This window comes from Oncorhynchus mykiss, chromosome 7 (genome assembly GCF_057628025.1).
Source record: "Oncorhynchus mykiss isolate SJ-2025 chromosome 7, ASM5762802v1, whole genome shotgun sequence".
In the NCBI taxonomy this organism is placed as follows: domain Eukaryota; kingdom Metazoa; phylum Chordata; class Actinopteri; order Salmoniformes; family Salmonidae; genus Oncorhynchus; species Oncorhynchus mykiss.
This window is the reverse complement of record NC_143028.1, coordinates 34,934,380-34,961,429: the sequence shown is the minus strand read 5'-3', so window position 1 is coordinate 34,961,429 and position 27,050 is coordinate 34,934,380. Positions and strand designations below refer to the sequence as shown.

The following is a 27,050-nucleotide window of genomic DNA, read 5'->3' as shown; positions in this document are numbered from 1 at the left end:
AACATGTTGAATTTATGTGTGTGTGTGTGTGTGTGTGCGTGTGTGCCCGTGCGTGTGTGTGTGTGATTAAGCTGCTGAGACTGGGCAGTAATAAGCCTGGCGTCGTCTTATAAGAGGAGGCTGTCAAGCGTGTGGCTGGTGCATTGCGGTGTCAATAGTCCTCCGCCTGGAACACACCACTCCCTGCTCTCTGCTACCTTCCACACAAATAGACAGCTCCCCCAGAGAATTACAACACCACTCAGGCTGTGAGAGATATCAACTTATACTGCCTATTCAATACGTCTAATTAAGCTCACACGAGCTGTGTGCAAATGACAGGAAACAGATGCATCAAGAACATCCACTGGAGTTAATATTGAACGATAGCCACTAACTGCATCGCATATTGTACTGCCATATATGTTAATGGCACAAAGGTCAGAAAACTAGGTTGCACTACCAGACGTTATCTGAAGAAAAAGCGGCCATACTGTAAGTGTCAAAAACAAAAAGCTTTAGCTTCACCACTCGAGGTTATTCTCTCAACTCTCCTTTCATGCTACGCGGGGGTATTGACAGATCTGGAGAAGAGGACGGGTGGGGAGCGAACGGAAATCGATACCCTTTAGACTCCATTCACTGTTGTTGCCCCCCCAGCCCCCTCCTCCACCACCATGTGATTAAAACACACACCATTAGAGCACTAGGTCCCTTCACGTTTAATTCAAGTGACAGCAAATGCAACATGAATTGAGTTTCAGAGACTGCATTAACAGTTTTGTAATGGGCCCCTCGCTCATAAATAATGTCTATGCTGTCATGGAGAACCTGGGAAAGCCTTTAAGAGAAAGTGGGAAAGGTGTGAGCATGTGTGGCAGCTTTATGGACGGAGCTGCAGGGGCAGCCTTGACGGTCCTTCTCCTACAATAGGGTCTGTAGCCAGCAGTAACCTCGATGAAGCCAAGTCTTACAAAAATCACCAGCTGGTCCTTCCCTCCCTAATTCTAACCCTTTCAATTTGTCATGAACACAACCAGTCAAGACGCTTTCATCTTATTGTCAAACAAATCGATTCAAAAAGTAGGCTATGTTCGTCCACTCCAAAATAATTCCAGCATCTAAACAGTGCATCGCTCCATTTGATGAATGAACATCTATCACAAAACACCCAAAAGTGTGTCATGATATTTGGGGATTTTCATTGGGTCTACACTTTTGGAGCCTGAATTAATTGATGTGTCTTGCTGACGACAAAAAAAACACCTTTTTTCTGTAGAAAGAAAAGTTGGGACACCCGGAAACTGGCTGAGATACGGGACTGTCCTGGGATGACAAGTGCAGCCACATAATTTTTTTTCAAATGACAGAAGTGACATATTTACCACTGTATCAGTATAAATGGCATTTTAAACAAATAGGATAATGGTTGAATGAGCATTATTTAGAGACCCCCCCCCCCCAAAGTTTGACTATGTTCCATTTAAGGGGACTCATGTCTCATTCAGGGAGTCTGAGACCCCCCTGGGCCCCCCGTAATTTGCACTCTGATCCTCCCTCTTTTTATAACTATTAGGGGTTCTGGAAGTCCCTGATTAAATCCTTGCACATGGAATCACAGTCCTGTTAGTGTGAGTCCTTCACAGTAGCTGGCTCTGTGAGTGTTACAGTGTTATGACTGGCTGTTTTGTTTTCTGCCAGTAGAAACTGTGGCCACACATGTTCACTGCCTTCTGATGGCTGGAAAAGCACTCCATATGAGAATGAAAAATGGAGAATTATTTAATTGAATCGATATTATGTAGCTCTCTATTTTGAAATGCATTACATCTTTGTTGGATGCCTATTGATGACAATATGATGGTGCAGAACAGAACAAAACACTACATGGCTGCTGTGTCAAGTCAAATGAAGAAATCCTCAATTATGAAACCGCCTCTCCCTAGCTGTAGCATGTTTGAGAAGTGTCACAGTTTCATAGGACAGAATACTTTCATAGCAGAAGCCTTTTGAAGTCATGCATGAGATTGTGTCAGATAACAAAATAGTCGTTTACAGTGTTAGGCCTACAGCGTAATACAATCAGATAGTTACACATTTACATAGTAAACACTGTTAACTGGGTCGTGCATAATGATAGCCTGCAATTCATATTAATATACAATGATTAGCTATAATTTAAATCCAAGACCCGTTCCCTTTAAAACCCACGCTGCAGATAAGTGATGAGTGGCAGGGCTACAGTGTGTTTTCTCGCCCATTCTCCATCCCTAGTCTCTTTGTATGCATATCACTGCACGACTGAAGGCTTGAAGCTTTAGGTTACACCAGGCTAATGGCTACCACTGATCCTTAGAAATACTGAGACCTGGGGTAATTAAGCATGTTTTACCCCCAGCTAAACAGAGAACCAGGAAAGTGATGCCACTGATTCGGGGTTCTGGCACTGAGGAATTGCATAATCTGGCTCTCAGTCCAGGGTGATTCTTCATGCATGTCATCCCAAATCAATGTCGGAAAATGCCGTTCTCTTTACAATGTATAACGAGGCTGCAATGCATGCATGGTTTTAAGAACGATCCTCTCTTCATAGACAAGCACAGTCATAGCCCCCTGCATATGTATATCTGTGAGCATTCTGCGTTTTAAACGCTGTAGCGTTTTCAATTAAGGAGAAAATAATGCACGGATTGTGATTTTCTTATTGTGCACTTGTCTCTTATTGAGCACTTGTCAATAGCCTACGCATTACTTGTAACCCACTGGGCACAAACATAAATTCAACGTCTAGTTTTGATTTACATTTGGTTGAGTTGTCACCTAATGTGAATTCAACGTCACATCAACCAACATCTTCACCCTTTAATCTAGTTTAAAAGTTGGGAGAGAAAAAATACGAAATTCCCTTAAATTGCTGACTTTTTGCAAATACAATCATCACATTGACATTTTTTGGTTGAAATTACGTGGAAACAACATTGATTCAACCAGTTTTTCTCAGTGGGAATTTATTTAAAATTAAATAATCTACTTTTAATACTCAAACATGTAGTTAGTAGACTAGGTTTATAGTGATGAGTCATGGATGCAGATGGAGATCTTTTAAAAATGAGAAAAATATCGGAAAACTGATCCTTGCTTGGTTACGCAAACCGTATCCATCAACACAATTTATTAACCCCGTTGGGATTCTATCTTTCTCAGTGTTCGTCTGCATGTTGTCCTTATTTACATATATATGTTTTGTCATATCACACGTTGTAATACAAGTCCGCCTTTACGCCACCTCCCCTCCTTGCTTTTTTCTTTGCAGATGTTGCCACTGAGTACCGTACGAGGTCCATTACCTGATGCGGTCAATGTCATATAGCGGCTAAGGACACTTAATGATGCATGGGATTCTGCAGATTTTTAGCACATTTGGACATCACCAGAAGTACCAGTCCTCCAGTACGGAACCTATCTCCTCCGTGTTTGCCAATCGCCACCCTACCACAACCTGCGCGAAGAACTAAGACTGGGAGGTGGAGGCGAGGACACACCCGCATACTGTAGCTCTCCAACACCGGTGCACGCGTGGTGATGCTGCAGACAACAGGATTATCTGATTAACGGTGCAGAGTAGGACATATATTTTTCTTCTTCTCGGGAAATAAAACACACCGCTGGCCGCTGGCAATTTACCCCATTATATCAGGTGACAAATGGGAACAGCAACTAACACCCAGTTTTGAACAAGGTGACTGCTGGTATGTATGGTTTTTAATATGTCTGTTTGTTTTGCTATAGGCTACATCACTTTCATTTAGTAAAGTATAATCGATCTCTGCAGTAAAGGGGATACAGTAACGTTAGATGATCATTGAACAAAACAGCTATTTGATGCTCAGTATTTATCAATTGAATAGTGTTTCTGGGATACTTCGGGATTTTGGCAATGAAGCCATGAATCTATTTCCCCAGAGCCAGATTAACTCCTGGTACCATTTTTCTATCTCTGTGGCAGTTTGAAGGAACTTGCTATCTTGCCTTAGCGCAATGACTTGAAGTCTATGGTAAGAGCTAGCTGTTTAGCATTGTCTCGAAACTACCTCTTAACTTCCTTCACACTGGATGCAGAGACATGCAAACGGTAACGATAAATTCATCTGACATTGGGGAAGTAGATAAAGCACTTTGTTGCCAAAAATCCCAAAGTATCCCTAACAAAGCAATGCATCTTTATGGCAGATACAAGAGATGGTGTTGGAGGGCAGAGACAGAAGAGATTTCTCTTGAAACCCATTTCCTACTGCAGTTGAATAATGTATGGATGTTTTTGAATATTGCAGAGACATGCACCATTTGAGACCAGTCTAAAATGCTTCAACAAAACTGTCTTAAAGTGAATGATGAATAAGTGACATTGAGGGTTTCATGGAACACAAAAATAAATGGTGCATACGTTTCACGATTCAGTTATGGCTTTTCAGTGATCAAATCAAATTCAATTGTATTTGTCCCATGCGCCGAATACAACAGGTGTAATAGACCTTACAGTGAAATGCTTACTTACAAAGCCCTTAACTAACAATGCAGTTTTGAGAAAATACCTAACAAAAAGTAATAGATAAGAATACAAACTAATTAAAGAGCAGCAGTAAATAAAAATTGCGGAGCTGTTATACATGGTGGTACAGGAACAGAGTCAATGTGCGGGGGCACCGGTGTCGAGGTAATTGAGGTAATATGTATATGTGGGGGGTGCGAATAGTCTGGGTAGCCATTTGATTAGCTGTTCAGGAGTCTTATGTCTTGGGGGCAGAAGCTATTTAGGAGCCTCTTGGACCTAGACTTGGCGCTCCGGTACTGCTTGCCCGTGCGGTAGCAAAGAGAACAGTCTATGACTAGGGTGGCTGGAGTCTGACAATTTTTAGGGCCTTCCCCTGACACCGCCTGGTATAGAGGTCCTGGTATAGAAGCTTGGCCCCGGTGATGTACTGGGCCATACGCAACGATAAGCTAGATAAGGTCTATCTGTATAGATTTGGTGCCTTTACTGCATAGACATATTCCTGCATTATTTGACGGCAGGAGGTGAATTGATATTGTCCATGGCAGGGGATCAGAAAGAGCACATGCCCTGATTCATATGCTACAACATCTATGCGAGTTGTAAACTAGTTGGCTGCATTGCGCTCTGGGTATACAATACATTTCCCCATTAATATGCAAACGTTTATGTGTGTTTTAGAGTGCCGAATGCTTTGGTTGTAGCCTACAGAAGTATATTTTATTTGATGTCAGTGTTCCATTACAGTATAAAACAGTCGCTCCAAATGTATTGGGACAGTTATTTTGTTGTTGTTGTTTTGGCTCTGTACACCAGCACTTTGCATTTGAAGTGATACCATGACTATGAGGTTAAAGTTCAGGCAGACAGTTTCATTTGAGGTTATTTTCATCCATATTGGGGGAAACGTTTAGAAATTACATCCCTTTTTTTTGTGCATAGTCCTCCCATTTTAGGGGACCGAAAGTATTTGGACAAATTCAATTATATGTGTATTAAAGTAGTCAAAAGTTTAGTATTTGGACCCAGATTTCTAGCATGCAATGGTTACATCAAGCATGTGACTCTATAAACTTGTTGAATGCATTTGCTGTTTGTTTTGGTTGTTTCAGATCATTTTGTTCCCAATAGAAATGAATGGTAAATAATGTCATGTGTCATTCCGAAGTCACTTTTGCTGTAAATAAGAATCGAATATGTTTCTAAACACTTCTACATGAATGTGGATGCTACCATGATTATGGATTATCCTGAATGGATTGTGAATAATGATGAGTAAGAAAGTTACTGGTGTACAAATATCATACCCCGGGAAAAAAAATGCTGACCTCCCCTGTTATTGTAATGGTGAGAGGTTAGCATTTTTGTTTGGGGGGGGGGGGGGGGGGTATGATATTTATGCCTCTTGTAACTTTCTCACTCATCATTATTCACGATTAATTCAGGATAATCCATAATCATGGTAGCATCCACAGCGCCAAAACAAAAATGTATCACTGTCCCAATACTTTTGGAGCTCACTGTACATGGCTTGAGGACAGACAGACAGACTAACACAAATTCTATCAAATTCATTTCTTATGTTATACCAATATGTTATATTATTTAAATTATCTCTGCTATCTATCCCTTTCAGACGGATCAATCCATGAGGTGACATCCTGTGAGATCCTGTGGCCGCCCGGTCTTTACGGCATTGAATCCCCTCCCTCTCCTCCGTCCCCCTCCCAGCAGTTTCCTGGCTGAAAAGCGCAGGCTCCCTGCTCCCCCAGCAGAATGACTGTAGCCACTGGCGACCCCTCTGACGAGGCGGCAGCGCACCCGGGGAACCCGGCCGAGTACGACCCTGACGCTGACCACGAGTGCTGCGAGAGAGTGGTCATCAACATCTCTGGGCTGCGTTTTGAGACTCAGCTTAAAACCCTCTCCCAGTTCCCCGACACTCTGCTGGGGGACCCCAAAAAGAGGATGCGCTACTTCGACCCACTGAGGAACGAGTATTTCTTCGACCGGAGCCGCACCAGCTTTGATGCCATTCTCTATTTTTACCAGTCAGGGGGGAGGCTACGGCGGCCGGCCAATGTGACCCTTGATATTTTCTCAGAGGAGATCCGTTTCTATGAGTTGGGGGATGAGGCCATTGAGCTCTTCAGAGAGGATGAGGGTTTCGTCAAGGAGGAAGAGAGGCCACTTCCTGACAATGAGTTTCAGAGGCAAGTGTGGCTGCTCTTTGAGTACCCAGAGAGCTCAGGTCCCGCTAGGATTATCGCTATCATCTCCGTCATGGTCATCCTCATCTCTATCGTAAGCTTCTGCCTGGAAACCCTGCCCATCTTCCGCAATGACGACGACGAACCGCACAGTGTCTTTGACACCAATACCAACACCACAATCTACTTCACGTCCACCTACTTCACCGACCCATTCTTCATCCTGGAGACGCTCTGCATCATCTGGTTCTCCTTTGAGTTCCTGGTGCGCTTGTTCGCCTGCCCCAGCAAATCAGGCTTTTTTGGTAACGTCATGAACATCATTGACGTTGTTGCTATCATCCCTTACTTCATCACCCTGGCCACAGAGCTGGCTGAGAAACCAGAGGATGGCCAGGCGGGTCAGCAAGCCATGTCCCTGGCGATTCTCAGGGTCATCCGTCTAGTGCGAGTCTTCCGAATTTTCAAGCTCTCGCGACACTCCAAGGGGCTTCAGATCCTGGGCCAAACCCTGAAAGCTAGTATGAGGGAGCTCGGTCTGCTGATCTTCTTCCTCTTTATTGGAGTCATACTCTTCTCCAGTGCTGTCTACTTTGCGGAAGCTGATGAGCCCGAATCGCAATTTGAAAGCATCCCAGACGCCTTCTGGTGGGCTGTTGTCTCTATGACGACAGTAGGGTATGGTGACATGGTCCCGACCACCATTGGTGGCAAGATTGTGGGCTCCCTCTGTGCCATTGCAGGTGTGCTGACAATTGCCTTGCCCGTGCCTGTCATTGTTTCCAACTTCAACTACTTCTACCACCGTGAGACAGAGGGCGAGGAGCAGGCCCAGTGCCTAGGCCCAGTCACCAAAGAGGACTCGAATGAAGAGCTGAAAAAGAGCCGGAGCGGCTCAACCATCAGTAAATCAGACTACATGGAGATCCAGGAAGGGGTGAACAACACTATTGAGGACATCCCTGAAGAGAACCTCAAGACTCAGGCCAACTGCACGACGTTGGCCAACACAAACTATGTCAACATCACCAAAATGCTCACAGACGTGTAGCCAGCCGGCAGGCATTGTCCTCTCGGTGAGGTTGAGGGGTCAAAGGATAGGACAGGTGTGTAGCCTCCTTTTTCACATGTGCTGCTGGAATATCAAGGCAATAGATTCAGGACGTATACCTGTAGTCGTCTTTTGTGAGTGGTGAGAAACACCAGAGACCATGTGCTCACTCCTCCCCTAACTCCCCCTGTTAGCTCGTCACACCTTGCCCTCAAACTGACCTTCTGTCAGATTTAAAATCTTATAATCCACATTTTGCTTGTTGATGTCTGCATGGAGTTGGCTTTGTCAGTGTGACTTTTTCAAATAACCTGTTCACAACAGTAGTACAAAAAGAGGAGAAATGTAGTTAAAAAAAGGGGAATTTATAGTTTCCAGAATAACCACACCACCAACACTGCTTCAGCCCCCCTGTGCCGGCCCCTACCCTGGTCTCCCTTCATTGCTAAAGGCACACTGCGCTTCTGAAGAGTCTTGTTTGCGTGTTACGATATGCTGCTTCCTGGAGCAAGCGAAACAAACCCGTTCTGTGGTGAACTACTTGGAGATTACAGAACATGTGAGCATTAAGCAGGCATGCTGCGCTGCTGAGGCCTGTCATGACCTGAGTCTGAGGAGTGTGATACTGTAGTAGCAATCCGCACGATTTACGGGATATCAGCTCCATAAGCTTATGATGGTTTGACTTATTTTCTTCAGTAGACATCAGTATCTGATGAATGACTGAGAATGTCCTTGACTTTTCACTGCTTTAGTCTTACATGATGTATGTGTTTACTGTACATTGCAATGCAAGCATCCCTCCTCCACTCACCTGCATCAGTCTGAACCAGTCTTACTGCAGCTTTGAGGACAAAGTGAATGTCTCTTCCTCTTTCATAAAAAAAAAGTGTACTCATTTACATACAGATAGGTAAGTAGTTGTGACTGTAACCGATACTGTAGCTAGATACGGTAGGTAATGTAGGTAGTAACTGTAGCCAGTTGATTGTTGCATGGAGTTCTTAACTGAATGAGTGTTCTCACTCACACAACTATCATTGCTCCAAAGACACAGTTTATTGTCTTGCTCTCTATAACCATCTATCATACATGTGCAGGGGTGACTATAAAGTGGGTATCATACATGTAAGTATTCACCCCCCATGGATTTTCTCATGTTTTGTTGCCTTACAAAGTGGGATTGAAATAGAATTCATTGTGATTTTTTTTAGCCAATGATCTACATAAAATACTCCAGAATGTCAGAGTAAAAAAAAAACATTTAAACACAATTTGACAAAGTATTCACTCCTTTTGTTTACTCAAGCCTAAATGAGTTCAGGAGTAAAATGTGTCTTAACAAATCACATAATCATTGACATGGACTCGCTCTGTGTGAAATTATAGGGGTTGACATGACATTTGAATAACTACCCCTTCCTCTGTCCCCCATATATACAACATCTGTAACTTCCCTCAGTCAAGTATTGATCCTCAAGCACAGATTCAACTACAAAGACCAGGGAGATTTTCAGAAGCCTCATGAAGAAGGACAGGGATTGGTAGATGGGTAACAATAACAAAGTAGACATTGAATATCTCTGTAAGCATGGTCAAGTGAATAATTCTGCTGTTAGATTAGGTATTCAATCACCTAGACACGTCAAACATACAGTCGTCCTTCTAGACTGAGCTGCAGGGCAGGAAGGAAACTGCTCAGGGATGTCACCCTGATGCCATTGGTGATTTTTTAAAACGGCTACGGAGTTCAATGGCTGTGATGGGAGAGAACTAAACAACAACATTGTAGTGACTGCACAAAAATGACTTAAAAAGAAGAATCCACATTTTCAGAATATAAATATTCCAAAACATGCATCATGTATGCAACAAGGCACTACATTAATACAGAAAGAAAACATGTTTGGGGAAAATGCAACAGAACACATCACTGGCTGCATCATGGTATGGGTATGCTTGAAATAGGCAAAGACTGCTGAGTTTTTCAGGATAAAAAGAAATGGGATGAAGCTAATCACTGGCAAAATCCTAGAGAAAAACCTGCTTCAGTCTGCTTTACACCAGACAATGGGAGATTAATTCACCTTTCAGCAGGACAATAAACAACAACACAAGTGCAAATCTTACACTGGAGTTGCTTACCAAGAAGACAGTGAATGTTCTTAGTGGCCAAGTTACAGTTCTGACTTAAATCTGCTCGAAAATCTATGGCAGTACTTGAAAATTGCAGTCTAGCCATGATCCCCCACACCTTGACAAAGCTTGAATGATTTTGAAAATAATAATGGACAAATGTTGCACAATCCAGGTGTACAAAGCTCCCAGAGACTTACCCAGAAAGACATGTTTCTAACATGTGTTGACTCGGGGTGAATACTTGTCTAATCAAAGTACTGTATATTAGTGCTTTATTTTTCATTCATCTTTAAAACATTTTGGAACTTTTCTTCCACTTTGACTTTACAGAGTATTTTGTGTCGATCGTTGACGCAAAAAAAAATAAAAGAAATTACTTATATTTTATTCCCACTTTGTAACACAATCAAATGTGAAGAAATCCAAGGGTGTAAATACTTATGATAGGCACTGTAGGTTATTATCTAACAAGCTACAAGGGTGTCTAAAAGGTTACCATGCCCCAAACCGGCCCTATAGTTTGGAGGATATTGTGTTCCTGACGTTTGCCCCAGCCACACCGCTGAGCTGAAAACATAGAGGTGTTTATATACCGCAGTCATTGCAGCTGAGCTTAAATTTGAGGCAAAATGCATTAGTTAATTACTTACAGTACTCATGCAGTTTAGTTGCAGCATTAATCTCAGTTACAGACAGACTTGTGTGGCCTCGCCTCACGGCTGTCTTGTACAACTGTGTCCATCGTGTCTTCACGATGAGCTATTGGCACAGCTAATGGGACATGTAAAAAATTATGCTTCCTCCCTAAACTGCGGTCAATACAAGAAGGCTAACTGAATGCTAACTCTCCTAGTGTTGCATGACCTCAATACATTCACAGAAGCATGTATTTAAGTTCAAGGAAACCTGTGAAAAAGCCTATGAAAACTATTTAATAGGATACCTATATTTATCTCAATATATACTTACGTACTTTTAAATGTGATAACAAAGCAATCTGGAACGTATAAGAAGGGGAATTGACATTCAGCTGACGATTTAGAGATGAGGATGACCATGACGGAGATGATAGCGTTAATCCGATAATCCTTGAAGATATGCAGATCGTTGCTATGTTTGTTTTATGATATGAACAATGACACTTGTTTATTTTCGAGCACTGTTGGGGTAGCCCCATTTCAGGGACTGTCTGTTGGACAGAGTGCCAAAGACATGCATGCGCCTAATACCCTAGCCATTTGGCAGGACAAATGGAGGTACAGTAGTATATCTGTGGTAGATGCATCCCTCAATCCCAAAATATGAGCGCTATCTAAATTCTTTCCTCGTACTCGAAGGAGAGATGGTTTATATATTGCCAACAGCTGAAGTATGTAGCTGTGCAGCAACTCTTAACTACACAGTTCTAGGTCTCTCATGACATTGCTGAGTCTGCTGCCTTTCCACATCTTTTTCATAGTGGTCTTTAGGGCACATGAGAGTAATAGCTGAGCAGGGGATGTTTCGCCAGTGCAAATTACATGGTAAATGGATTCAGTCTTATTTACCCTTTGGTAAATATTGGTTTGATTCTTAATGTCTAAGGTGTTTCTAATGTGTCTGATCTGGCGGTGGGGATGAGAAAGACCCGTTTACGTTTTTAGGCCTAAATGTCTACTACCATTGCCGCAGTTTGTACTCAGGGTGCCTCGCTAGATAGACAGAAGTGAGGTTCTTATCTCCTGGTCCCTCCCTCTGCCCTTACCATGTTCATTTCCTGTCTTGTGTCTTCAATTGAAATGAAACATGTTGGAAAGGAACTTGACTCTGACAATAATCTGGGTCTGGAACCCTGCTTGTTGATGCTTCCATTTACATTATAACAACATTATGTTATTGTGTTCTTACTGTAACACACTTCCCCTCTAATGCACCACCTTGTCCACAACACACATCCTATACATTAACTGTACATGATGTGACTATGTAGGTACACAATTATGTGGTGTTTATTTGTGTGTGTGTGTGTGTGTGTGTGTGTGTGTGTGTGTGTGTGTGTAGAGCCCACCTCTGAATGTCAGTGTCTTGGTTGTACTGCTGCATTAAAGTGACAGTGTGCAACCATTCATGCATGTGTGCATACCATTTTAATTATGACCAAAAATGACCAAATTGTCAATGCATGCAAATGCATTGTATGTTTTTGTATTATTTTTCTATTTATTTATTTTTTCACGCACACTGTCAAATTTAGCAACATATGGAAATAGAAGCACTGTTGTTGAGTGTCAATGATTTGCTTTTTAGATGCTCTAAGCACAAGCACAAATGGAGTATACCCATTTGTATCACTGGCCTTTTCAGATTTACTATGTATGTCAAATGTTTATTTGCAAAATGGAGTGTCGCAAAATTGAAAATGTATATTTTGCTTTATAGTAAGCATCTCTATACCATTTTAACTCAAAGTGTACAGAGGGTTCCACCAGCAAAATCACAGTCAGAAGGATTCAGAAAATGCACTGCAAAGTCTACCCAGAGAAGCACTCTAGATTGGAAATATAGACACACATAGGCCAGGGTGTAGAATGGAAGGTGAACTCACAATATGATTCAATGGAAGGTGACCTCACAATGCAGTTCAATGGAATGTGACCTCACAATGCAGTTCAATGGAAGGTGACCTCACAATGCAGTTCAATGGAAGATTAACTCACAATGCAGTTCAGTGGAAGGTGACATCACAATGCGATTCAAACAGAATTTCTGCTGTGAGAATTTTTTTCTCCAGATTCTGAGAAATTACAGGCCTCAATTGATTCAATAAATAAGAATACAGGAAAACTGCACTGCACTGTTCAAAAATGCTATGCTCTATTGGAGGCCTTAAGTAACTGGGTTAACGGTGAATACTCCCGCAAGCTGTACCTCTCACCAACATTGTCATCGAATATGAGTGTGAAACTTTCCTGAGTGAAACCGCAGTGTGATTTTCCTTCTATCTGTAATTGTTTGAATTTGGGACACAGTGAAAGCCTTGTATTGCACCGTATGCTTTCCATCACCAAAAAAGTAAACGTGCAAGTATCTAAACAAGTAGTAGCTATACAATTGACTGTATATGCATGTGTTTTAGAACAAGAGAGTGTGTTTCTGTGGTCTCAAAGTGAATGGTACTGTGGCAACACTGTTACAGTATAGCTGTTTCACCTTCAACCCTCCCACACATCATGGTGGCCTGACTACTACTATCCGCTTTGGTACAAAGGACAATGTTTGTTTTTTTTTATGAAAAGAAATGTATGGAAATACTGTGCATAACAATATTGGATTAAGAAGACAAAAACAACAGTACTATAATGCTATGCGAAGTCTGGATTTAAAGTAGTATGAACTGCATTTTACAGGAACAAAAAGACAATCTGCAGACAAGAAAAATGCGTCAAACTAAAATGCATATAATCCTTCCAAATGATCATAACCATGATAACAAAGTAATATCAATAATGAAGACAATAATAATTCAACCAAACTGTGTTTTGTGTGTTTTTAAGGTGTGAGATTACTTTTTGGTGGACTAGCTATATTTTGTTTTTGTTTTTTTATGCCAGTGTCCTTGTGCAATTTCAACATGAATTGTTGTATTTGATGCATTGCACCATAATTAGCACAATTTCATTTGCAGTCTTTGGCTACATGATCAAACAATAACACAGTGTCAAAGAGATCTAATGAACCTCAAAACCTGGAAATAAAGAATAGAAAGGCATGCATAGAGATAAAATATAAACTAAATGTAAGTATATACAGTGGGGAGAACAAGTATTTGATACACGGCCGATTTTGCAGGTTTTCCTACTTACAAAGCATGTAAAGGTCTGTAATTTTTATCATAAGTACCACTTCAACTGTGAGAGATGGAATCTAAAACAAAATCCAGAAAAATCACATTGTATGATTTTTAAGTAATTAATTTGCATTTTATTGCATGACAAATATTTGATACATCAGAAAAGCAGAACTTAATATTTGGTACAGAAACCTTTGTTTGCAAATACAGAGATCATACGTTTCCTGTAGTTCTTGACCAGGTTTGCACACACTGCAGCAGGGATTTTGGCCCACTCCTCCATACAGACCTTCTCCAGATCCTTCAGGTTTCGGGGCTGTCGCTGGGCAATACCAACTTTCAGCTCCCTCCAAAGATTCTCTATTGGGTTCAGGTCTGGAGACTGGCTAGGCCACTCCAGAACCTTGAGATGCTTCTTACGGAGCCACTCCTTAGTTGCCCTGGCTGTGTGTTTCGGGTCGTTGTCATGCTGGAAGACCCAGCCACGACCCATCTTCAATGCTCTTACTGAGGGAAGGAGGTTGTTGGCCAAGATCTCGCAATACATGGCCCCATCCATCCTCCCCTCAATACGGTGCAGTCGTCCTGTCCCCTTTGCAGAAAAGCATCCCCAAAGAATGATGTTTCCACCTCCATGCTTCACGGTTGGGATGATCTTCTTGGTTGTACTCATCCTTCTTCTTCCTCCAAACACAGCGAGTGGAGTTTAGACCAAAAAGCTCTATTTTTGTCTCAGACCACATGACCTTCTCCCATTCCTCCTCTGGATCAGCCAGATGGTCATTGGCAAACGTCAGACGGGCCTGGACATGCGCTGGCTTGAGCAGGGGGACCTTGCGTGCTCTGCAGGATTTTAATCCATGACGGCGTAGTGTGTTACTAATGGTTTTCTTTGAGACTGTGGTCCCAGCTCTCTTCAGGTCATTGACCAGGTCCTGCCGTGTAGTTCTGGGCTGATCCCTCACCTTCCTCATGATCATTGATGCCCCACGAGGTGAGATCTTGCATGGAGACCCAGACCGAGGGTGATTGACCGTCATCTTGAACTTCTTCCATTTTCTATTAATTGCGCCAACAGTTGTTGCCTTCTCACCAAGCTGATTGCCTATTGTCCTGTAGCCCATCCCAGCCTTGTGCAGGTCTACAATTTTATCCCTGATGTCCTTACACAGCTCTCTGGTCTTGGCCATTGTGGAGAGGTTGGAGTCTGTTTGAATGAGTGTGTGGACAGGTGTCTTTTATACAGGTAACGAGTTCAAACAGGTGCAGTTAATACAGGTAATGAGTGGAGAACAGGAGGGCTTCTTAAAGAAAAACTAACAGGTCTGTGAGAGCCGGAATTCTTACTAGTTGGTAGCTGATCAAATACTTATGTCATGTAATAAAATGCAAATTAATGACTTAAAAATCATACAATGTTATTTTCTGAATTTGTCTCTCACAGTTGAAGTGTACCTATGATAAAAATTACAGACCTTTAAAAATTACTTTGTAAGTAGGAAAACCTGCAAAATCGTCAGTGTATCAAATACTTGTTCTCCCCACTGTATATACAGTACCAGTCAAAAGTTTGGGCACACCTACTCATTCAAGGGTTTTTCTTTAATTTTACTATTTTCTACATTGTAGAACAATAGTGAAGACATCAACACTATGAAATAGCACATTTGGAGTCATGTAGCAACCAAAAAGTGTTGAACAAATCTTCAAAGTAGACACCCTTTGCCTTGATGACAGCTTTGCACACTCTTGGAATTTTCTCAACCAGCTTCATTTCAATTAACAAGTGTGCCTTGTTAAAAGTTAATTTGTGAAATTTCTTTCCTTCTTAATGTGTTTGACCCAATGAGTTGTGTTGTGACGAGGTAGGGATGATATACAGAATATAGCCCTGTTTGGTAAAATACCAAGTCCATATGGCAAAAACTGCTCAAATAAGCAAAGAGAAAGGACAGTCCATCATTACTTTCAGACATAAAGGTCAGTCAATCCGGAAAATGTCAAGAACTTTGGAAGTTTCTTCAAGTGCAGTTGTAAAAACCATCAGTCGTTGTGATGAAACTGGCTCTCATGAGGACCGCCATATGAAAGGAAGACCCAGAGTTACCTCTGCCTCAGAGGATAAGTTCATTATAGTTACCAGCCTTAGAAATTGCAGTCAAAATAAATGCTTCACAGAGATCAAGTAACAGACACATCTCAACATCAACTGTTCAGAGCAGACTGCGTGAATCAGTCCTTCATGGTGGAATTGCTGCAAAGAAACCACTACTAAAGGACACCAATAAGAAGAAGAAACTTACTTGGGCCAAGAAACACGAGCAATGGACATTAGACCGGTTGAAACCTGTCCTTTGGTCTGACGAGTCCAAATTTGTGATTTTTGGTTCCAACCACGTGTCTTTGTGAGACGCAGAGTAGGTGAACGGATGATCTCTGCATGTGTGGTTCCCACCATGAAACATAGAGGAGGAGGTGTGATGGTGTGGGGGTGCTTTGCTGGTTATACTGTCGTGATTTATTTAGAATTCAAGGAAGACTTAACCAGTATGGCTACCACAGCATTCTGGAGTGATGCGCCATCCCATCTGGTTTGTGCTTAGTGGGACTATAATTTTTTTTTCAACAGGACAAACACCTCCAGGCTGTGTAAGGGCTATTTGACAAAGAAGGAGAGTGATGGAGTGCTGCATCAGATGACCTGGCCTCCACAATCACCCGACCTAAACCCAATTGAGATGGTTTGGGACCGCAGAGTGAAGGAAAAACAGCCAAAAAGTGCTCAGCATATATGGGAACTCCTTCAAGACTTTTGGAAAAGCATTTCAGGTGAAGCTGGTTGAGAGAATGCCACATGTGTGTAAAGCTGTCATCAAGGCAAAGGGTGGCTACTTTGAAGAATCTGTTTGACACTTATTTGGTTACTACATGATTCCACATGTTATTTCATAGTTTTGATGTCTTCACTATTGTTCTACAATGTAGAAAATAGTACAAATTAAGAAAAACCCTTGAATGAGTAGGTGTGTCCAAACGTTTGACTAGTACTGTATATAATGTAACACATTTGAAATCACATACAGTACCTTAGGCTACAATAATTGTTAATGCATATGTATTTGATTATACTTAAGCAATAAGGTTTCCGAGGGGTTGTGGTACAGTATATGGCCAAAATACCACGGCTAAGGGCTAAGACGCAACACGGAGTGCCAGGATACAGCCCTTAGCCGTGGTATATTGGTCATATACCACAAACCGCCATGGTGTCTTATTGCTATTACTAACTGGTTAACAAGGTAATTAGAACAGTAAAATAAATGTTTTATCACACCTGTGGTATACAGTCTGAAATACCATGGCTTTCACCCAATCAGCATTCAGGGCTCAAACCACCCAGTTTGTCATTAATTTTCTAACACATCAATTCAATTAGACTTGCATCCAAATGTATCATGGTGAGAATAATGAGTGAGAATAATTTGACATTGTATTGAACATCTTTCCTTACATCTTATTAATGCTAACGATGTGAAGGGAAATCTTAGCAGAACCATTGCTAGCTGTTTGTGACGATACAAAGGGCTATGAATCGATCAAAGAACACTTTGGTGTTATTCTTAGTACATTCAGCCAAGAGTCTTTGTAGCCCTCGGCTGTGTGGAGGACATTTTAAATGCCTCCTGGCATTTTGGTTGCTTCATCCTTTAAGTGCACTGTATATGCTCTTTGCAATTTAGAGAGAGAGAGAGAGCAAGGAATGTACTATTAATAGCCCTTTTGTTGGAGAGAGAGAGATTGGGGGAAAGAGAGAGGGAGGGGATATGAGAGAGAAAAAGAGATATGGGAGCGAAAGATAGGGGAGTGGGCGGGAGAGAGACTCGAGCAGGAGAGGAGCGTGAGAGAGGGAGGGGAAGGAGGAGGGGTACATTCTTTAAGGAATCCTTCACAGTGGACTTTCTGACTCTCTTGTCCCAGTCCAGCATCACTTGATAATTAGGGAGGAGACTGAGACGGGCTACAGTAGATGTTTGCATTCATCCATTTCCATGACTCCTTCTCCAAGGGGAAATAGATGTGAGAGAGAGAGCATTCGTTGTCAGGCTCATGAATTCTTCCATGGCAGTATCGAGAGAAGCTCTGTTTGCTGCAACCAGATGGCAATTAATCACAGCTATACATCTGGGGTGCTGTTATAGTCTATTCATACTCTACTTCCCTGTCCTAATTGTATTCCATCTATGGTGGGTTGGGTTTCTGTGTCCTCTATGGGATTGCTTACTGTCACCAAAGTATTATAATGTGCCATGACATTTAAGGTGACAGAAGTAGTCAGATCCAAATTCAGATTTTATATGAAACATAATGTTTTAGTGCTGCACTGCTCATGCTTGGCACTGTGCATTGGAACTGCAGGCCTATGTTTCTCTGCTGTGGCTATTACAGTAAGTTACTTTGATTCTGAATTGCAGTGCAGCGCTGTGCAGCTCTGCAGCTATGCACCGCGGCTAAAAGGAGAGACAGGAGAAAGAGGGTGTCAGTGAGAGACGGGGAGAGACAAAGAGAGGAGAACGGAACAGAACAGAGAGAGACAGAGATACAGAGAATATTTGTATTTATTATGGTACCCCTACTCTTCCGGGGATCCAGCAAAACCAAATATACACTTAAAAAACATTACATTACATTTCAAGATATACTGTATCTACATTACAATATCTATGTGTACGTGTGTGTTTAGTGCAAATGTTGTTGTGTGTGTGTATGCCTGTGTCTCTTCACAGTCTCAGCTGTTCTATAAAGGTGCATTTTTATCAGTTTTTTTTAATCAAATTTTACTGCTTGCATGAGTTACTTGATGTGGAATAGAGTTCCATGTAGTCATGGCTCTATGTAGTACTGTGTGCTTCCCATGTTCTGTTCTGGACTTGGGGACTGTGAAGAGACCTCTGGTGGTATGTCTTGTGGGGTATGCATGGGTGCCTGAGCTGTGTGCTAGTAGTTTAAACAGACAGCTTGGTGCATTCAACATGGCAATACTTCTCACAAGTACAAGTAGTGGGCGGCAGGTGGTTAGAGTGTTTGGCCAATAACTGAAAAGTTGCTGGTTTGAATCCCTGAGCTGACAAGGTAATACTCTGTCATTTCATCCCTGAACAAGGCAGTTAACCCACTGTTCCCCAGTAGGCTGTCTTTGTAAATAAGAATAAGTTCTTAACTGACTTGTCTAGTTAAATTGAAGAAAGAAACTAGTGATGAAGTCAATCTCTCCTCTACTTTGAGCCAGGAGATATTGACATGTATATTATTAACGTTAGGTCTCAGTGTACATTTAAGGGCCAGCCATGCTGCCCTGTTCTGGGCTAATTGCAATTTCCCTAAGTGTCTCTTTGTGGCACCTGACCACCAGCGGAGGCTGCTGAGGGGAGGATGGCTCATAATAATGGCTGGAACAGCGCAAATGGAATGGTGCCATTTCATTCCACTATTTCCGCTCCAGCCATTACCATGAGCCCGTCCTCCCCAATTAAAGTGCCATCAACCTTCTGTGCTGACTACAGGACTGGACAGTAGTCCAGGTGCTACAAAACTAGAGCCTGTAGGACCTGCCTTGTCAGCCCGGTCTCATAGACTAGATGTAACATAGTAAATGTAAATCCGGGACACTGAAATTGTTATGATATGTTATGTTTGGTATGGTTACGTAAGACAATGGTTACTTAAGGCATGATGGATGGGTGGGCGTATAACGCGAACCTCTAGCAAACCCAAATGTTGCATGTTTGAATCTCATCACGGACAACTTTAATATTTTAGCAACTTTTCAACTACTTACTAATTTTGAGCTACTTTGGCAATGACTTAGCAAGTTAGCTAACCCTGCCATTAACCTTAATCCTTTAAACTAACTCCTAACCTTAACCCTAACCCGTAGTCTAGCTAATATTAGCCAGCTAGCTAACATTAGTATTAGCTGCCTAGACACCTAGCTAATGTTAGCCACAACAAATTGGAATTCGTAACATATCATACATTTTTCAGATTCATAACAAATAATACTTTTTGAAAATTCGTAACATATTGTTGGTTTTGCAAATTCGTAACATATTGCATCTTTTGCAAATTCGTAACATATCATATGAATTGTAATTTGTAACATTATACATATCATCCACAAATTAATACATACCATACGAAACTTAAAATATCATACAAAATGTAGTACTTTATCATGGACAGACCTCTCCTCATCTTAGCTGCTGTTGCATCAATATATTTTGACCATGACAGTTCACAATCCAGTGTTACTCCATAAAGTTTTGTCTGCTCAACTTGCTCAATTATGCACATGTTTAATTGCAATATTTTCTTAGGGTTTAGGGTTTAATGAATGATTTGTCCCAAATACCATGCTTTTAGTTTTTAAAATATTTAAGACTAAATTATCATTCTGAAACTGACTGCAGTTTTTTGTTAAGTGTTGGAGTCATTTCACTTGCTGTGGTAGCTGACAGGTATAGTTTTGAGTCATCAGCATACATAGACACACAGGCTTTACATAGAGATAGTGGCAGGTCATTGGTAAAGTTTGAAAAAAGAGAATGACCTAGTCAACTGCCCTGGGGAATGCCTGGCTCTACCAGGATTATGTTGGAGAGGCTTCCATTAAAGAACCCCCTCCGTGTTTTGTTAGACCGGTAACTCTCAATCCACAATATGATAGGGGATGTAAAGCCATAACACATAAGTGTTTCCTACAGCAGATTATTACTGATAATGTCAAAGGCTTCAGTGAAGTATAACAAAACAGCTCTCACAATCTTTTTATAATCAATTTCTCTCAGCCAATCATCAGTCATTTCTGTAAGTGCCATACATGTTGAATTCCCTTCCCTATAAGTGGCTGTTTGAGCCAGAAAAGAAGAGTGCTTTGCTATTCTTGGCTAGCAGAATGACTTTTGTTTCCCTCCAGGCCTGAAGGCGCTCACTTTCGTCTAAACTTAGATTGAAGATATGGCAAATAGTAGTGGCAATATCGTCCACTATCATCCTCGTTAATTTTCTATCCAAGTTGTCAGACCCAGGTGATTTGTCATTGTTGATAGACAACAATAATTTTTTCACCTCTTCCACACTCACTTTACAGAATTCAAAGTGACAATGCTTGTCTTTCGTAATTTGGTGCATGGATGTGTAAATTCAGAATTTGTTATTGGCATACCATGCCTATATTTTCTAATCTTGCCAATGAAAAAAATCATTAAAGTAGTTGGCAGTATCAGTTGGTTTTGTGATGAATAAGCCATCTGATTCAATCAATGATGGAGCAGAGTTCGCCTTTTTGCCCAAAACTTCATTTAAGTTGCTCCAAAGCTTTTTAATACATTATATAATTTATTGTTGTTTCATAGTACAATTTCTTCTTCTTTTTGTTCAGTTTAGTCACATGATTTCTCAATTTACAGTACATTTGCCAATTGGCTGTGCAGCTAGACTTATGTGCCATTCCTTTTGCCCCATCCCTCTCAACCATAACATTTTTAAATTCCTCATCAATCCACAAGGATTTAACAGTTTTTACAGTCATTTTCTTAATGGGTACATGCTTATTAGTAACTGGAATAAGCAATTTCACAAAAGTGTCAGGTTTAGCACATGTTTGCTCCTCATCACACACCACAGACCAGCAAACATTATTTACATATTCAACATAGGAATCACTACAAAACTTGTTGTATGACTTCTTATACACTATATTAGTCCCAGCCTTTGGAACTTCGGTTTTCCTAGAATGGCTACTATATTGTGATCACTACATCCGATGGATTTGGATACTGCTCTAGGGCAGATTTCTGCAGCATTAGTAAAGATGTGATCAATACATGTGGACGATTTCATTCCTGTGCTGTTTGTAAATACCCTGGAAGGTTGACTGATAGCCTGAACCAGGTTGCAGACACTGGTTACAGTTTGAAGCTTTTTTTGAGAGGGCAGCATGATGAAAGCCTGTCAATATTTAGGTCACCCAGAAAATATACCTCTCCGTTGATATCACATACATTATCAAGCATTTCACACATATTATCCAGATACTGACTGTTAACACTTGTTGGTCTATAGCAGCTTCCCACAAGAATGGGCTTCAGGTGAGGAAGGTGAACCTCAACAAGGGATATACTGTAGTTCGCAATCGTTAGCTAACATATTCCATTTGTCTTGTGTTAGCGAATGGTCTGAGATGGTAATGTGCAGTGAACGTGAGTGTCTGTTTCGGGTCTAAACTGCCAATGCAAATAATCAAGTGGCCAGGTAGGCTTTCTATTACATGTAGTAGGAATAGCTAAATTATTGCAGCTACAATTTCACATTAAGCCTTACCAAAAATATCTGTTTGATGTTTCTCCGTGACATTTTGGAAGGTTCATTCAAATCGTTCAACTGATATTGCCACTAAGTAACAATGTCGAACTGAAGCTGTGTTGAACTCAACTCTGTAGCCATATTACTTCAACAGCATTTGACATGAGATCCTTTCGAAGCGATACAGGAATATCCCTCCCAACATAAACGGCAACACCACCATTGGCATTCCTGTCTCTTCTGAAAACGTTGAAACCATGTATTGCTACCACTGAATCATCAAAGGTATAATCTAATTGAGTTCCAGAGATTGTCAGTATATGAACTTGATCTGTTACTAGCAAGTTATCGATTTCATGAACCTTGTTTCTTAGACTACACATGTTACTGTTGATCTATTTCTAGCACTTTTCTGGAATTCTTGATTGTTTTTATTGCTTTACTGGGAGGCTTATCAGAGGTAGACATGACAGTGATATTTATGTTAGAGCTGATAGTGCAGAGTGAGCTGCACACTGTGTACTTCCTACTAGGGTCTCAGTGCTCACAGTATAACTCAGGTTCAAAGGCACCTGATTACTGCACACAATAGCTGTTGGATTGACAGATGCATCCCGTGGAGTTAGAGGGAGTTAGAGGGACATAAATTAGATAAATTAAATGATAAGGTTACTTACATTATGATTGCCAACGCCCCTGGGACAATGTACATTTGCAGCGGCACTACTACAACAGTGACACAATGGTAGGAATAATCTGAGCAGGGCATGGGTCACTGTTAAGTCATTGTCTCAACGCAGGCTTGAAATGCGCGGACAGGGTGCAGGAGAGAAGATGATTTGGATGGACTCCATCATTACTGTAGAGCATATTCTGTTTCCAAAAGGTGTCAAAGTTATCTATAAAAGTTATGCCAACAGATCTACAGTAGTATTTTAACCAGGTGTGTAATGCTAGTAGCCTGCTGAATCTTTCACACCCATGGCCCAGCGATGGTACCGGGCCTGAAATAACTGGCCACCTTTTGGAATCTTTCAGCGCAAGGATCAGTTCTTTAAAATCCATTGGGCAGGGAGAGACAGGGAGAAACAGAGAAAAGAGAGCAGGGAGAGACAGGGAAACAAGGAGAGGAGGGCAGGGAGAGACAGAGAAAGGAGAGACAGGTGGGCAGGGAGAGACAGGAAACAATGAAAGAAGGGTAGGGAGAGACAGAGAAAGGAGGGCAGGGAGAGACTGGTGGGAGGGGAGCAGGGAAAGGTGTGGTGAAACAGCCTGTGCTCTCTGGCATCTCTCCCCAGGATAGGGGATCCCACGACTGGGGCAGGTGGCCACACATGATTTGCCCTAGTGTCAGGAAGAATCGTGTGTGTGCATGCATGCGTATGTGTGCAGTGTGTGCAGGTGCATGTGTTTCTGTGTTTCTCTGTGTGTGTGCCAATGTGTGTGTGTGCCCGTGGTAGAAGCACGACTGAGCAATCGTAAAGGCAGCCATTTTGCTCAGCAGCTCATAATGAGGAATACAACGCTGTGCCTATGAACCAACAGGAACCCAATCTCTGTAGCTAGCACACTGTAACAAAGGGGACTTCTTCCTCAGTCATATGTTTTCTCTGGGCTGCAGATTTTTATTTATTTATGCCAAAATAAGTTAAACTTCCTCCAATAGCAGGTTGGTTATTAAATTATCCAACTTGAAAAGTTGGAGGTTAGTTGAAGTCACTCCAGCAGCAATTGTTGGTTTAAAAACAGTGGTTGGGTAGAAAAATAACTACACTAAAATGTTCCCCCTCATGCTCATGGAGGCTTGCCCCCTCATTCAAGGTGAAAACTAAGCAGAACACATTACTGCCTTCTAGAGGATTTTCCTTACACCGTGACATCGCCCTCATTCGCTCCTCCATTTTCTCTTGCCTGCATGTGAACTTCAGATCACACCATCCACATTTTGTGGTTGAGGCAGTGTTGTGTAGCCTGTCTGTGTGTGATCTCACACACTTTGCCCTGTGAGGAGGTAACAAATAGGGAGAAGTAATTGAAGAGAGTTGTAGCAAAGGCATCGCAATGAGATTTCAATGTACATAATATGCACATAAAATTTTACATTTATATTAGCAATGGAATGTCAGGTGCCTCGACAGGGATCGGGGGCTTGGCAATGGACATTCTTGCTTCGCAGCTTAAATTTACCGTAAATGGCCCAGTTTAGCCACCAGCCAAGCCAGTCAGCATGGTTTTAGCAAACTATTCAACTTTGCAAGCAGCTTTTGTGTTAAAGGGTTTATTTTCTCGTTCGTACACTCATTACATTTTAGCTTCAAGACAACACAGTTACTGCTAGCTAGCTGGCTTGCTAAAGCTAACAACATGCTCCATCAAGAAACGTTGGCCTATCAAAAATGAACAATTACCCCTCTTATATGAATATAAAAGTACAGTAGGCCTATCTTACAACTTAGCTTATCAAATTTACCTTTAAACAAACCAGGATTTTTTTTAAATCAGTATAATTGCAAATCATTACATGTGGTAAAAGCAAGTTGCGACTGAAAACGTTTGTAATTCACCGGGGAGTTGAGATCAGTAGGTGCAGTGCAGCCAAGCACCGTTTACCTTTTTTTAAGCTAGTGCGACAATTTCAGAATGTAACAGGCTATTACTGCAATTTTTACTGTAGGAGCATTTCGCTTGAAGAGACAATTCCTGTTTACATCTGAATGCTCAGAGAGGGGTTCTCTCGGCCCGAGTCTCGCCTGTGACCTCCGGAAAGCGGCGTTGGCGACGTGAGCATTGCATTTCACAAGATTACACCACAGTAAAAGGTCTCGAAACCTCTAAAGAGTTTATCGTTGTGTAAAACACCCTATGCTCAGCCATCCTTTTGGCAGTGTCCCTCCCCTGGGAACATCAACCTGTCAGGCCCAACAGGAGAGCAAGAGAGAGCTAACTCCCACACAACAGCACACAGCATGATATGATAGGACAGCATGACGCCTGGCTGATGTTGATACTGTGGAAAATTCTTTATTTCACAAGACAATGAGGGCTGAGTGAACTACATTGGACAGCTGAGGAGACGGTGATGTTTGGATTTAGGCTATTTGTATCGTCATTGTGTACGTACACGGTACCAGCTGTGTCAGCTGATACAGGACTAATTTAAAGGCATAGTTCACCCAAACACAAAATGATACCTCAGGAGTTCAGACACCATTTAGCAGTATAACTTCAATTAAAGAAGACGAAGCTGTTTGGGTTTTAGATGCTGCATTTCCTAATTGTCATACATGTTTTACGAGGCTATAAATACTGTACATGCTAACCTTTCATCCACAGAGACCTCTTAGAGAAAGAGAAAAAGCGAATCATCAGTCTAATCAGTCACTGACCTCACCTTGATCACGATCAGTTCCTGTTTGGGTCACACTGTACCGTACTTTGCCTCACTGATGGGTGTTGCTTCGTTCCATCTTGTAAGATATTGATGTTGTATGGAGCCATTTCCAACAAACCAACCAGAGTAAGGATGTCAGAGTCCTAAAATATCCCATGTGAGTTAATATTTCATAGCCATCTAGGTCCTTAGGCTTCTCCCCCCCCCCCCTCTTCATATCCCACTTCTACAGTAGCTCCTGGCTCAGAGATGGGAGATTGTACAGAGAGCAGTGCAGAGGAATCCAAGAAGTCTCTCCCAATCCACCGAATGTATTTCTTTTACCTTTATTTTACTAGGCAAGTCAGTTAAGAACAAATTCTTATTTTCAATGACGGCCTAGGGTTAACTGCCTGTTCAGGGGCAGAACGACAGATTTTGTACCTTGTCAGCTCGGGGATTTGAACTTGCAGTTACTAGTCCAATGCTCTAACCACTACCCTGCCACCGAAGATAGATCATAGCAAGGTGTTCCACTTCCTCTAGCCTTTGCTAGTCTCAACTAATGTATGTTGATGATGCAATTTACATTTGCATTAAAGGTTAACATTTAGGGATTGAATGGCGTTGGCCTGTGTGGTCAAGTGGTTAGTGCCACTGACCCCGGCACACATGTAAACCAGAATACACTCTTAGAAAAAAAAAGTGTTGGCTGTCCCCATAGGAGAACCCTTTGAAGAACTCTTTTTGGTTCAAGGTAGAACCCTTTTGGGTTCCATGAAAAACCTTTGGAACCCCAAATTGTTCTACCTGGAACCAAAACGGGTTCTACCTGGAACCAAAAAGGGTTATCCTATGGAGACAATCAAATGACAATTTTTTTCTAAGAGTGTAGGCATGGGTTCGAATCCGATCCATGCTTTTCTGACTCACAATATCTCCTACCTTTCCTGCCTAATCTTCACTATCCTAACTCAAAAAAATACAGAAGGCCTTGAAAAAACATGTAAATAAAAAAAGGGATCGAGTGAAGGTGTTGTATTTATTTATATCATGTATTTATTTATATCATGTACGCTTTCTTGATACAAGATAATTTTTTTCCATTGATACATGGAACTTTGGTGCATGATTTGACCCAATCATTTTGGGACAAATATATATTTTTTTATCTATGACTGGAAGACTGGAATTCAGATTTAAAATGCATGATCAGGGTAATATCAAATTATACAACTCTAATGGCTGTTTAGAATTCATGTCCCAGTAAGGCATTGAATCAATGTAGAGCACAAAATAGCCCCCAGTGTCTGTGAGGGAGGGATATTTGCAGAATGTGTGAAACTCTGGAACTGCCAGAAATTGTGTACGCTGCTCTTTCTTGAAGACGACGAGGAGGAGTGTACCCTGGATGATGCTGTTCATCCTCTTCCACCATTAAACTAGCCTATAGAGGAGAGGGTAAAAAGAGGGGGAAGAGGAGAAGAAGGGGGTAGGGGACTCCTCTTAAGCACCAGAATTCTATTTTAGTCATTTATTAGACGCTCTTATCCAGAGCG

General features: G+C 41.6%; 1 protein-coding gene across 1 annotated transcript; it reads left to right on the top strand.

Moving 5' to 3' along the window:
* The first annotated feature begins 3,275 nt into the window (after window positions 1-3,275).
* Window positions 3,276-13,437, top strand: LOC110527756 (potassium voltage-gated channel subfamily A member 2). Its single transcript, XM_021609253.3, has 2 exons — window positions 3,276-3,728; window positions 6,168-13,437. The coding sequence occupies exon 2, from the start codon at window positions 6,308-6,310 to the stop codon at window positions 7,790-7,792; it is 1,485 nt and encodes a 494-aa protein (XP_021464928.1). The 5' UTR covers window positions 3,276-3,728; window positions 6,168-6,307; the 3' UTR covers window positions 7,793-13,437.
* Window positions 13,438-27,050: the final 13,613 nt, after the last annotated feature.

Bases quoted from the DNA above. Each gene is read 5' to 3' on its own strand.
- LOC110527756 (XM_021609253.3), top strand. From the start codon at position 6,308: ATGACTGTAGCCACTGGCGACCCCTCTGACGAGGCGGCAGCGCACCCG.